The 13,468-nt window shown below is 48.8% G+C and overlaps 1 protein-coding gene across 2 annotated transcripts in view; it reads right to left on the reverse strand.

Annotated features, from left to right (window-relative positions):
* Positions 1-13,468, reverse strand: part of GALNT18 (polypeptide N-acetylgalactosaminyltransferase 18) — a 199,987-nt gene that overhangs the window by 62,926 nt on the left and 123,593 nt on the right. For both annotated transcript variants that reach the window (XM_029061515.1, XM_029061514.2), the window contains exons 2-3: positions 7,994-8,186; positions 1,354-1,520 (exon numbers count right to left, since the gene is read on the reverse strand). In XM_029061515.1, the coding sequence (XP_028917348.1) occupies positions 1,354-1,520; positions 7,994-8,186 (360 nt within the window). The remainder of the gene's footprint in view (positions 1-1,353; positions 1,521-7,993; positions 8,187-13,468) is intronic.

Here is a 13,468-nt window from a genome sequence, read left to right on the forward strand (position 1 = left end):
AGTACAACAGAGAGTTCGTTGTCACATGTCCCGCCCACAACAGTGTTCAATTCTGTCCTATCTCGATGTGCATCTCTCCAGTCCGAAGATTCTTCCCTCCTTTTGCCTGTCCTCATAGGGAACCCTGTCCACCCCTTATCCACTCGCTCACCCCTGCCAGCTTCCGGAAAGGTAGGTCTCCAATCACCTCGGTCCCAGCCGTTGGGACGATAATAATAATAATGGTATGTGTTGAGCACTTACTACGTGCCAGGCACCGTACTAAGCGCCGGGGAGGATACGAGCAAATCGGGTTGGACATAATTACAGTCACACTCTGACGCTTTTAAGGCTGAAAGCCCAAATCCTAGTGCTAAAATCCCTCATTTCCTTTCTATCCAAACTGCTTCTTCACTGACCCAAGCTCTTATCCTATCCTGTCTTGATTACTGCATCTGCCTCCTCACTGAACTCCCTGTCTCATGTCTCTCCCCACTGCAGTCCAAACTTCACTCTACCACAATTATCATTATCATTATTATTATTATTATCAACACAGGTAACACAGGATCCCAGAGATGCACATCTGCAAATCAATCAATTGTATTTATTGAGCTCCTACTGTAGGAACAGTTATTGTTATTATTATAGTACTTGTTAAGCGCTTGCTATGTGTCAAGCACTGTTCTAAGCACTGGGTTAGATACAAGTTAATCAGACCGGCCACAGTCCATGTCCCACACAGAGCTCATGCCGTTAATCCCCATTCTGCATATGAGGTAACTGAGGCCCAGAGAAGTGAAGCCACTTGCCCAAGGTCACACAACACACAAGCGGAAGAGCGGGTATTAGAACCCAGGTCTTTCTGACTCCCAGGCCTGTGTTCTATCCACTAGGCCATGCTTCTCTCCCAAGTGTTTTATACAGTGTGTTGCACACAGTAAGTACTCAATAAATACCACTGATTAATTGATTGACTGATCAGGGGTTGACCAGTATGAAGTTTGGGGGCAGAAAGAGGCTCTTGGAGATCTTGAAATCCCAAGAGTTGCATATAAAGTGTGAAATCACTGCAGAAGAGTGGAACCTGGGGGGGGGGGGGGGGCGGTGAGGGGAGGGTGGGGTGGGGCGGAAAAGCCACAAACAGGAGAGGGATAATGGGTGAACACCGCTGAGGGGAGGGTGGGGTGGGGCGGAAAAGCCACAAACAGGAGAGGGATAATGGGTGAACACCGCTCCAACCAACGCCTTCTCTGCCCGGGTAGCTCCCATCCCTGGGTGCCACCTGGCCCAAGGCAGGAACAGATGTAGACGAGAAAACGGCTCCTTCACCTAGCAGGGCCCAGGTGCATCAGAAGCCAAGGAAGAACTCACCGTTGCTACTGTTGTCATCCACGAGGATGATTTCCTTCAGCAGGTGAGGGGGGGTCCGGTCGATGGCGGAGTGGATGGAACGTAGAATCACCGAGAGAGCCTCGTTGACGAAAATAAACACAATGCTAACTTCGGGGAGGGTCTCGGGAAATGTGAGATTTCGGCACCTGAAACAGAAAGCCAGTCGAGATTTCAAGCTCTCCTCAGGCTCTTTTGCTACCTAGGCAGCCCGCTGATCGAGATGATGATGGTAATTGTTAAGCGCTTACTATGTCCCAAGCACTCTTCTAAGCGCTGGGGTAGATAGAAGGTAATCGAGTTGTCCCACATGGGGCTCACAGTCTTAATTCCCATTTTACAGATGAGGGAACTGAGGCACAGAGAAATTAAGTGGCTTGTCCAAGGTCACACAGCAGACAAGTGGCAGAATTGGGCTTAGAACCCATGATGTTCTGAATCCCAAGCCCCGGGCTCTTGCCACTAAGCCACGTTGCTTCTCAAGATGGAACAAAAGGCAAAGAAAGTAGATCAATCGATCACTAGTTTGTTTTTTATGGTCTTTATTAAGCGCTTACTATGTGTCAAACATTCTTCTAGGCCCTGGGGTAGATACAAGATAATCATGTTGGACAAAGTCCTTGTCCCACGTGGCGCTCACAATCTAAATAGGAGGGAGAACATTTTATAGTTGAGGAAAGTGAGGCACAGAGAAGTTAAGAGAGTTGACCAAGGTCACACAGCAAACAACTGATAGAGCCAGGATTATAACCCCATGCCTTCTGACTCCCAGGCCCGTGTTCTCTCCCTTAGGCAATGCTGCTTCTTGATTCCTTTTGGAAGCCGTCAGAAAATGGGGGCAGTATGGCAGAGTAGTGAAATGAATTGCCCAAGGTCACACAGCAGACAAGGAACGGAGCTGGAATTAGAACCCAAGACCTTTTGAGTCACAGGCCCATGCTCTAACCACTAAGCCACTCTCTTTCTCGAGCCATGCTGCTTCTCGGTAAGCACTGCTCTAAGTGCTTGAGCGAGAGAAGCAGCATGGCCTAGTGGATAGAGCAGAGGCCTGGGAGTCAGAAGGACCTGGGTTCTAATCCCAACTCCACCCCTTCTCTGCTGTGTGACCTTGGGTAAGTCACTTAATTTCTCACTGCCTCATTTACCATATCTGTAAAATGGGGATAAAGTCTGTGAGCCCAGTGTCAGAGAGGGACTGTGTCCAACCTGATTAATTTGAATCTACCCCAGTGCATAGTACAGTTCCTGACACATAGTAAGCACTAAACCGATAGCATTTAAAAAAATACAAGTGAGTTGGTAGACATGTTCCCTACCCACAAGAAATTTACAATGTAGAAGAGGAAACCAGTCTGCTAGCTTTGAGACTGGGCTCACCTCAATCCAGCTGGGGTGGGTGGGATGTGAGGAGAATGGATGATGACAGTGGGGTAACCAAACAGCTGCCGTAAAGTGAGGTGGAGTTGGGAAAGCAAAAAGAGAGGAAATGGTTTAAGACGGCAGTAAATTTCAGCCTCAAAAAATATACCACAGCTGAAAACTAGGAGAACACAGAAGCAGACAGACCACCATGATGCAGCCAAGAAATAAGCAGCTCTTTCTGAGCGTATCCTTTAAGAATTTCATGAGATAAAAAGAGAAGAGTCAAAGCAGGGGAAAGGGAGGAATAGACAAACTCTCCCCTGCTTCAAAACCTTGTTGAAGGCACACCTCCTCCAAGAGGTCTTCCCCGACTAAGCCCTCCATTCCTCTTCTCCCACTCCCTTCTGCATCACCCTGATCGACTCCCTTTGTTCTTCCCCCCACTTCCCCCACTCCCAGCCCCACAGCACTTAACGTACATATCTATAATTTATTTATTTATACTAATGTCTGTCTCCTTCCACCAGACTGTAAGCTCATTGTGGACAGGGAATGCGTCTGTTTATTGTTGTACTGTACTCTCCCATGTGCTTAGTACAGGGCTCTGCACACAGTAAGCAGTCAATAATTACGATCGAGAGAATTAACATTTTTAAAGGTGATCGTGGAAGGAGGTGTACAGTGTAGCAACAAGCCCCAGGATCGAGAGTTGCTGTGGGAAAATTCTTGGAATTTGGAAATCAGAAGCCGTGGAAGGATTCTCCGCCAGGAGCGGAAAGTAGTTTACACGATCCCCATGGCAACGGACCTCTTCAAAGCAGGTGTGGGTTGTCATCTCTCCCCCAGGATTGTCCTGCCAACTCAGAAGCATCCGTTTCCCGGGAAACATGTCACCAAGGCTCCTGGCTGAAATTGACACCTCCTGCTGGAGAGGCAGAAATGTTAACGTGGGTGAGCTCACCCCAAATCTCCTCTGCGCTTCAAGAGCCTTCGACGCTCAAACACCGCCATCCTGGGCAAACCTTCTGCTGGCACCTCAAGGAGCAGTTCTGTGTAATAAAATTAGTGTTCCTGCTACGCTTCTTCTATGTTTACCCATTCAGGTGCCTGTGCATTCAATGTGGGTTGTTAAAATAGGCTATTGAGCCAGTGTACGATAGCGTGCCTCAGTGTTCCTCAGAGCCAATGCTTGTGTTAGAGGGTTTTATTGACATTTTTGCACAGTTTTCCCAGTTTGGGAAACAAGGAAAGAAGAATGTGATGATCTAATTACATGTAAACTCCTTATGAGCAGGAAATGGGTCTGCTAATTCTGTTGTATTCTCCCAAGTCCTCAGTACAGTGCTCTGCACCTGGTAAACGCTCAATACATATCACTGATTGATTGAATTGAGCCGGCATTGGGTCAAGCTCCCCAGGGTGGGAAAGAGGTCTCTGCAGCGTTTGGAGAGACCGAACCTTCCCAGCAATCTTCCATCAACCAAATAGGCCTAGGAATGATGCTGAAGTTGTCCCGAGGTGCCTCAATCAGGCAAGGAGCATTCTGAGAACAGCCTCCCCTCTGGTCTCCACGGTGGGCTTGTTGCCGTCAACCTCTCTGCACTGAACACAAATCAATCGCGTTAACTGAGCGCTTACCGTGTGCTGAGGAGGGTACGCTATAAGAGAGTTGGTTGACAAGTTCCCTGCCCACAACAAACTTACAGTCTAGAGAGGGAGACAGACATACAACCAAATAAATTCCAGATATGGATATAAAGTGCTGTGGGCTGAGGGAGGGGTGAATAAAGGGTGCAAATCCAAGTTCAAGGCGGATGCAGGAGGGAGTGGGAGAAGAGGAAATGAGGACTTCGTTGGGGAGGGCCTCTTGGAGGAGAAGGGCCTTTCATTAGGCTTTGAAGTTGCAGAGAGTGATCAGATATGCAGGTGTTCCTGGCCGGAGGCAGGTCGCGGTGAGGGGTTGATGATGAGATCGAGGTAAAGCAAGCAGGCTGGCACTAGAGGAGCGAAGTGCGTGGGCTGGGTTGTAGTAGGAGAGCAGTGAGGTGAGGTAGGACAGGCCAAGGTAATTGAGTGTTTTAAAGTGGCTCCACTCCTGACCAGACCAGGCTATTTCAACCATCTTCTTTCCTGTGGATCAAAGTCTAATTCCCCTGGGGAAGCCTGGGGTGGCTACCACAGTTAACCTCTGGGAGAGAGTCTTTTTATTCGACAAAGTTTGCCCTCACTCCACAACAACCACCTGGGAACAGTAGCCTCGGGTAAACCCACCAAGCCAAAGAACCAGAAGCGGAGCCAGGTGGGTGGCACCATAATCTGAGGTCTGCCCAACTGCCCGCCGGGTAGTCCCAGCATTCCCTTGAGAAGGCAAATCAATCAATCAATGCCATCTATTGAGTGCTTACTATGTACAGAGCGCTGTACTAAGCACAACAGAACTAGCAGGCACGTTCCCCGCCCGTAACGAGCTGAATATCTACAGGAAAAGTGGGAGCAAAATTGGCTGGAAGGAGTCGGGGAGCAGTCTCAGGTAGCATCCACAGCCTGAAGGTCTCCCAAGCTTCCGGGCGGCATCCTTTACCACCCAACTGCAGTCACAGGAAGAGGTAGAGGCCGTTGCATGCTGGAGTGGATTGAGTTTGGACCTGGGAGTCAGAGGACATGGGTTCAAATACCGGCTCTGCCACAGGTCTGCTGTGTTTCCTTGGGTGAGACACTTCACTTCTCTGGGCCTCAGTTACCTCATCTGTAAAATGGGGATTAAGACTGTGAACCCCGTGTTTCTCTAGACTGTCAGCTTGTTAACGGGCAGGGTATGTGTCCACTAATTCCGTCGTGCCATACTCTCCTGGGAGCTTATTATGGGGCTCTCTACATAATAATAATAATAATGTTGGTATTTGTTAAGCGCTTACTATGTGCCGAGCACTGTTCTAAGCGCTGGGGTAGACATAGGGGAATCAGGTTGTCCCACGTGGGGCTCACAGTCTTAATCCCCATTTTACAGATGAGGGAACTGAGGCACAGAGAAGTTAAGTGACTTGCCCACAGTCACACAGCCGACAAGTGGCAGAGCTGGGATTCGAACTCATGAGCCCTGACTCCAAAGCCCGTGCTCTTTCCACTGAGCCACGCTGCTTCTCTACATAGTAAGTGCTCAATAAATACCATTGATGATGCTAACTCTGTTGTACCCTCCTGGGCGCTTAGTATAGAGCTCTGCCCAGAGCAACCGCTCGATAAATACGATTGATCGATTACTCTCAAAGTGGTCTCTGGGGCCAGATTGCCTGGCTGAACATATCAAGATTCACCCTCTGGGACTCTGCTGTTTGGAAAAGCAGCTTTTCCTTTGGATCCTCTTTCTTCTCCCTCTTCCTTCTTCACCCCCCCCCCGGCTCTTCCCTCCTCTAGCCGACAAACTTTCCTGCAATCTCGACCTCCAAACTGCTTCGTGATTTGCAGTTTACCAAGATGATGATGAGTCTGCTGGAGATGGTGATATAGCCCCTAATTTAATGTGACGGCTGATTCTGCTACAAGAATATGCTCCCATTTTGAATAATTTAGAGTAATGAAAAACTCAAACCGAATCCTAGGGGCAGCATTGTTTCCTCAGGAAATAGTGCCGGCATTCTTTACTCCAGTTAGCCAGAGAAAACCCACTTCTTTTGAAATCTTAATCTAGAGGAAAATGACTGCCTGAGCTGGTGGGAAGAAGACCTGCATTTCAGTCCCATCTCTGCCACTGGCCTGCTGTGTGACCTTGGGCAAGTCACTTAACCCCCTGGGTCCTATCTGTAAACTGGGATCAATTATAATACTTGTCTCTCTCAACTTCATGGGGGACCTGGGCGAAATGAGAGAAGTAATGTGAAAAGTGATGGGGTTACATAAAAGCGCTATTCAAATGCAAATGATTATTTAATACAGTATCCTTCATTGTACCCAAAGGAGTCTAGTACTCTGGAGTTCTTTTAGTACTTTTTTACCCTGATGGCTAACAGAAGGCTGCAAGTCAGGGGAGAGCCCTAGAAGGAGGCATTTATAAAAATAATAATAATAATAATAATAATAATTGTGGCATTTAAGCACTTACTATGTGCCAGGCACTGTACCAAGTGCTGGGGTGGATACAAGCAAATCAGGTTGGACACAGTCCCTGTCTCACATGGGGCTCACAGTCTTATCCCCATTTACAGACGAGGGAACTGAGGCACAGAGAAGTGAAGTGACTTGATCATGGTCACAGAGCGGACAAGTAGCGGAGCCAGGATTAGAACTTAGATTCTTCTGACTGCCAGGCCCGTGCTCTATCCACTAGGCCACACTGCTTCTCCATCAAGCATTCTGAGGGATCTCTCGGGCTCTGTCCGTTCCCCCTAAGCAACTTGAGCCTTCACCCTCCAGATGGCCCGGGATGCAATAAAGGCTGGTGACAGCAGGGAGGAATATTGAAACCGAATTTCGTGGCCCTTAAAACTGCACGCTCCCACTCCCTTTCCCATCCTATCACTCGTAACCATTAAATATTCTCCAGGCTATGGTCACAATCTCCCTCATTGTCACAACCTCCTCAAAGGCAACTAATAGTGTCGATCAATCCATCGTATTCATTGAGCCCTTACTATGTGCAGAGCATTGTACTAAGCACTTCAGAGAGTACAATACAACAGAATTAGCAGACACGTTCCCTGCCCTTAACAAGCTACTAGTAGTCAGTCAGGCAGTCGATCTTATTTATTTAGTGCTTACAGTGTGCAGAGCACTGTCCTAAGTGCTTGGGAGAGTAAAATATAACAATAAACAGATACATTCCCTGCCCACAAAAGGCTTACCTCAACTATTACAATTATTCCTCCTCCTGCTAACAATAATAATAATAATTGTGGTATTTGTTAAGCACTTACTGTGTTCCAGGCACTCTATTAAGCACTGCTAACTACTATCCTGCTACGCCTACTACTATGACTACTATTTGTTATATCTCTCCTCTCACTCTTAAACCATGAAATATCTCCAGGCTATATCTACGCTCTCCTCTGTTGGACTATAATCAATCAATAGAGTTCCTACCGTGTGCAGAGCACTATAAAGTCCTCAAAGGCTGGGCTCAGGCCCGTCTTCCAGGTGCTCAGATGGGGGTCTTTCCCTGAGGAGGTTCAAGTCAGAGAGGCGGTCTCCCCCTTGGGGACTCAGTACATCTCTGGACATTTAGCCAGAGCCTGAGGCGCTGAGGGGGGCGGGTAGCCGGACTCACCCGCTGGGCCTCAGGTCAGGCAGAGGCCGATCCAGGGGCAGGCGGTCGCTGAGGTAAGCGTTGTAACCGTAGTACTGGAACTGCTTCAGGGCCATGCGCCTGTTCTCCGGGCTCAGGTCCTGGCCCCAGTGGGCGAAGAGAGATGAGTCGGTGAACGTTTCTGCCGCGGTCTCCTCTGGCTTGGGCGGGGCCTCTGTGGACACGGGGGGGAAGGACAGAGCCCGGGTCAGATCGCTCGGGTAGCCCGAGAGGACAGGAGTGTCCAACCCCTGGGAACTCTGCTCACCACGAGACAAACTCGTTCATTCGATCATATTTATTGAGTACTGAGTGCAAAGCACTGTAGTAACTCATTAATTCGTTCAATGCTATATATTGACTACTTTCTGAGTGCAGAGCACTGTACTAAGCTTTTCCTCGCTGGCCCCTTCCCCAGCATCAGTAGCTCCCATTTAAATTCCCCTCCAACTCCTCTGTGTGGGAGAAGGGGTCTTTGCGATTCCAATGTCAAAGAAGGGTTGCCAACCATCGCCAAATTCATGGGCAACCTGGAAAAATGAGCTAAAACTGGTTGTCCATAAATCCAGTGAAAGGATAAGCACGCTGTGGGCAGGGAATACTGTCTCTTTATTGTTAATAATAACAATGGTATTGTTAAGCGCTTACTATGTCTCAAGCACTGTTCTAGGCGCTGGGGTAGATGCAAGCTAATCAGGTTGGACACAGTCCCTGTCCCACAAGAGGCTCACAATCTCAATCCCCACTTTCCAGATGAGACAACTAGGCCCAGAGAAGTGAAGTGACTTGCCCAGGGCCACGCCGCTTCTCCTTTCCCAAGCACTTAATACAGTGCTCTGCACACAGTAAGCGTTCGGTAAATGCGATTGAATGAGTGAACATTTGCAATGAGAAGCCGCCACCCTACGGGAAGACTGTCAGAAGGAATCGCGTTAGCTTGGCCGGGCGGCCTGATGGTGCGCTGCCCCTTGGGCTTTCTGGCACGGAGTCCTGTTCCCGGGGTCGCTACAGGAGGTGACGGTTGCTGGAACGACGGTGGAAAACTAACTGCTTTGTTTCCCCATAGGGTTGGGAGGAAGCTTGAGTGTCCCCCTCCCCCAGCCCTGTCCACTCTGGTCAATCAGAGATGGGAACTAAGAAAAGCAGTCCGAGAGTAGGAGTACGTGATGCTTACTGAGCACCCACTTGGTTAGGTTCACTGTACTAGTTGCTTGGGACATACAGAATTGTTTCCTGCCCACAAGGAGCTTAGTTCTAATGACTAAACCGGGGAGAGGGAGAGGGTCACAGAAAATTTTATCCTGACGGACAACTGGACAACTCCCTCACTCTTTGGGAGGGGTCTCTTAGGCAATGCCACCAAAAAGGCAGGGACTCTTTTCTGACTCCCCTCTCCGTTCGTCAGCCCACCAGTCTTTAATTATCTCAGACTTGAAAGGGGAACAAAAAAAAAAATCCAGCTCTTCAAAGGTTTCTGCAAAGAGACCGGTGCTCTGGATTCATCCTCAGACACGAGGAAGAGAAAGTCATCCAACTCAAACAACCCCACGGATCCAAGCACGGCTGTTTCCGGCTCGTGAGGGAGGAGTATTTGAGAAGAAACAGCTTATGTATCCACGCTGCTTAACTTCCATAGATCATAGCTCCCGGGCACCTGAAGACCGAGCGTCTCCTTTAATCTATTTTTACACCAAATTGAGGAGATTGAGCCACAGCTCACTCTGACGATTGCCTCCCCTAAGCTTGGCTTAGTGGATAGAGCATGGGCTTGGGAGTCGCAGGTTATGGGTTCTAATCCCAGCTCTGCCACCTGTTAGTTGTGTGACTTTGGCCAAGTCACTTCACTTCTCTGCCTCAGTTACCTCGTCTGTAAAATGGGGATTAAGACTGCGAGCCCCCTGTGGGAAAGGGTCTGTGTCCAACCCGATTAGCTTGTCTCTACCCCAGCGCTTAGAACGGTAGCAAGACCTCAACAAATTGCATCATTATTATCATTATTATGCTTCTGCCTGTGCCTCAGAATCACAGGGAGCGTTTGGAGATACAGGTCGAAATTTCAGCTCTCGGAGGAAAATCTGTCACGTCCCAGTCCCTTGCCTGATTCTCAGATCTCACCCTCTCCGTCCCTGGCTGGTCCAAGAGACCCGCTGAGCCCAACCCCGCCATGCTCTCTCCTTTAAAACACCTCTGGACCTGGCTTCTCCTGAGAAAGATCCGGCCCCTGCCTTCTCCGCTCAGACCCCTCCCTTATCAACACCCTGGCAGCTACGTTTCCTGACAGATGAACGTGGTTAGCGTCTCTCACCTTCTCCTCCCAGACTGCCTGTCTTTCTCATCCTTGACCTTTCCCAGAACAAATGTATGGAAATCAGTGTTCCCAGACCTCTGCAGGCTGTCTCGGAAGGTTCGGTCATTGAATCGGTCCTCGAAGCCGGTGACGGCCAGCTGGGAGATCTTTCAGTAAGGAGAAACCGAGTGACCCCCGACAGAGAGAGCCCACAATCAGGTCCTGTGGGAAGCCACTGACCACCATGCATGCTCAACATGGTTGAACGCTAAGGGCAGAGGAGATTTGGAGGTGAAATTAAAGGAAGCAGGAAAAGGCAGGGTTTCTCCCGGGGCAAATCCAGAACAAATGGCAACAGGCGCCCCAAGGCATTGGGGTGACGGGCAGGGTGGAAGCGGCGTGGCCTAATGGGTGGAGCACTTAATAAATACCATAAAAAGGAGCAGGCAAGGTGTCTAACTATCACTAGGTGGCTGACTAGGTACCACTGGGTGGCTGAGGCTGGCAGGCTTGAATTAATTAATAATAGTCATATTAATTATAATTGTGATATTTGTTAAGCACTTTACTATGCGCCAGGCACTGTATTTAACATAGGGGTGGATACAAGTAAACCACATTGGACACAGTCCCTGTTCCACTTGGGGCTCACAGTTTTGATTCTCATTTTACTGATGTGGTAACTGAGGCACAGAGAAGTGAGGTGATTTGTCCAAGGTAACACAGCAGACTAGTGGCAGAGCTGGAATTAGAACCCAGATCCCTCTGACTCTCAGTCCCGAGCTCTATCCACTAGGCCACGCTGCTTCTCTGTGCTGCTTCTTCCCACTATGTTGGGAACCTCCCAGCGAGATTTTGATCACCCACTAGGAACTGTAGCAGCCACATGAGAAGCAGCATGGTCTAGTGGATAGAGCATGGGCCTGGGAGTTCGAAAGACCTGGATTCTGATCCCGGCTCTGCCACATGTCTGCCTGGGTGATCGTGAGCAAGTCACTTCACTTCTCTGTTCCTCAGTGCCCTCATCCGTAAAATGGGGATTAAGACTGTGAGTCCCATGTAGGACAGGGACTGTGTCCAACCTGATCCGACTGGAAGAGGAGAGATGGGTATGGAGGCCATGTTTAACCCAAATGGCTGCACTTGGAGGGATTTGGGGCAGACCTCAAAGGGGGCAGTTTCTGGACCCTGAGTTCCACCACTGACTAACTGCACTAGAGCGCTCTGACCAATGCTGCTCGGAACAGACAGAAGATCAGAGAGAAGCAGCATGGCTCAGTGGAAAGAGCCTGGGCTTGGGAGTCAGAGGTCATGGGTTTGAATCCCGGCTCCGCCACTTGTCAGCTGTGTGACTGTGGGCAAGTCACTTAACTTCTCTGTGTCTCAGTTCCCTCGTCTGTAAAATGGGAATTAAGACTGTGAGCCTCACGTGGGACAACCTGATTACCCTGTACCTACCCCAGCGCTTAGAACAGTGCTCTGCACATAGGAAGCACTTAACAAATACCAACATTATTATTATTATTATCTGCAAACCGAGACATCTGCCAGTTGTGGATGTACAGGCCCAATTCCCGGGAGGTTGCATTATCAGACTCTCTGGGCTGGCAAATAATGGATGAATTTTAGCGCTCAGCAGGCGGCTGAGCGGCCGAGGCCAGCGTCAGCTTGTTCAAAGAGAAATTTCAATTTCTGCTAAGTAAATTGGACTTTATTTTCATCCAAACCCTAGCATGTAAAAATGTATCTCCCACTTTGAGAATCGGCCTGCAAGGAACCTTCTTTAGCCCAGGCCTGGGGCTAGGGAGTTTTAACCAGGGGCTCTCTGCACATGTTTCTTCATACTCAGATCATCCGTTTACCAGATGGAGAAACTGAGGCCTGAGGTGTTGCCATGGTTCTCGGAGAGATCTGGGTAGGCAGGATGGGGCAGGGGGTGGGGATGGGAGGCTGGTTCCCTGAGCCTGGCCCAGTGCCCGGCCCTTTAGTGCCCTCCTGAAGCCCCGTCCAGACCAAAGTGGGACAAACTGCTCTCCCCAAGGGAACCCGGAATTTTTTTTTTAATGGTATTTGTGAAGCGCTTATTATGTGGCAGGCACTGTATTGAACATTGGGGTAAATTTAAGGTAATCAGGTTGGACATAGGCCAATCTCCTCATGGGCTCCTAATCTTAATAGTACTACTACTAATAATAATTGTAATGATAATGGTATTCGTTAAGCGTTAACTATCTGTCAGGGACTGTACTTAGCACTGGGGTAGATTCAAGGTAATCAGATTGAATACAGGCCATGCCCCTTATGAGGCTCACAGTGTTAATACTCCTTCTCCTCCTCCTCCTAATAATAATAATGATGATGATGATGATGATGAGATTTGTTAAGCACTTACTATATGCCAAACACTGTACTAAGCAATGGGGTAGATATAGGATAATGAGGTTGGAGACAGGCCATGTCTCTAATGGGACTCACAGTCTTAATATTATTATTATTCATGTATAACAATAATGCTATTTGTTTCCACTTACTATGTGCCAGGCCCTTTACTAAGGACTGGGGTAGATATAAGGTAATCAGGTTGGACACAGGCCGTGTCCCACTTGGGCCTCACAGTCTTAATCCCTGTTTTACAGATGAGGGAACAGAGAAGCTAAGTGACATGCCTAAAGTCACGAAACATTCACATTCATTCATTCATTCATTCAATAGCATTTATTGAGCACTTACTATGTGCAGAGCACTGTATTAAGCTCTCGGAATGTACAATTAGGCAACAGATAGAGACAATCCCTGTCCAATAAGAGGCTGACAGTCTAAACGGGGGAGACAGACAGCAGAGCAAAACAGAACAAAACAAGACAACATCATCAAGATGAATAGAATCATGGAGATATACATGGCAGAGATGGACTTAGAACCCAGGTCCTCTGACTCCCAGGCCCGTGCTCTTTCCACTAGGCCACTCTGCTTCTCAAGAAATGGTTGTCGTATGCCTTTGACTGAGCTTCAACCCGCCACATCAAATGGGAGAACCTGTATCTGGAAGACAGCTGCCCACGGCCACTCCCGAAGGACTTGAGGACCCACAGAACCATTTCCCACGCCCACCGTCACAGAAGCCCTCTCCCAAACCAAGCAGTCGGCTTCCTTCTCCCAGTGGATGCTCT

This window comes from Ornithorhynchus anatinus, chromosome 3 (assembly GCF_004115215.2).
Source record: "Ornithorhynchus anatinus isolate Pmale09 chromosome 3, mOrnAna1.pri.v4, whole genome shotgun sequence".
NCBI lineage: Eukaryota > Metazoa > Chordata > Mammalia > Monotremata > Ornithorhynchidae > Ornithorhynchus > Ornithorhynchus anatinus.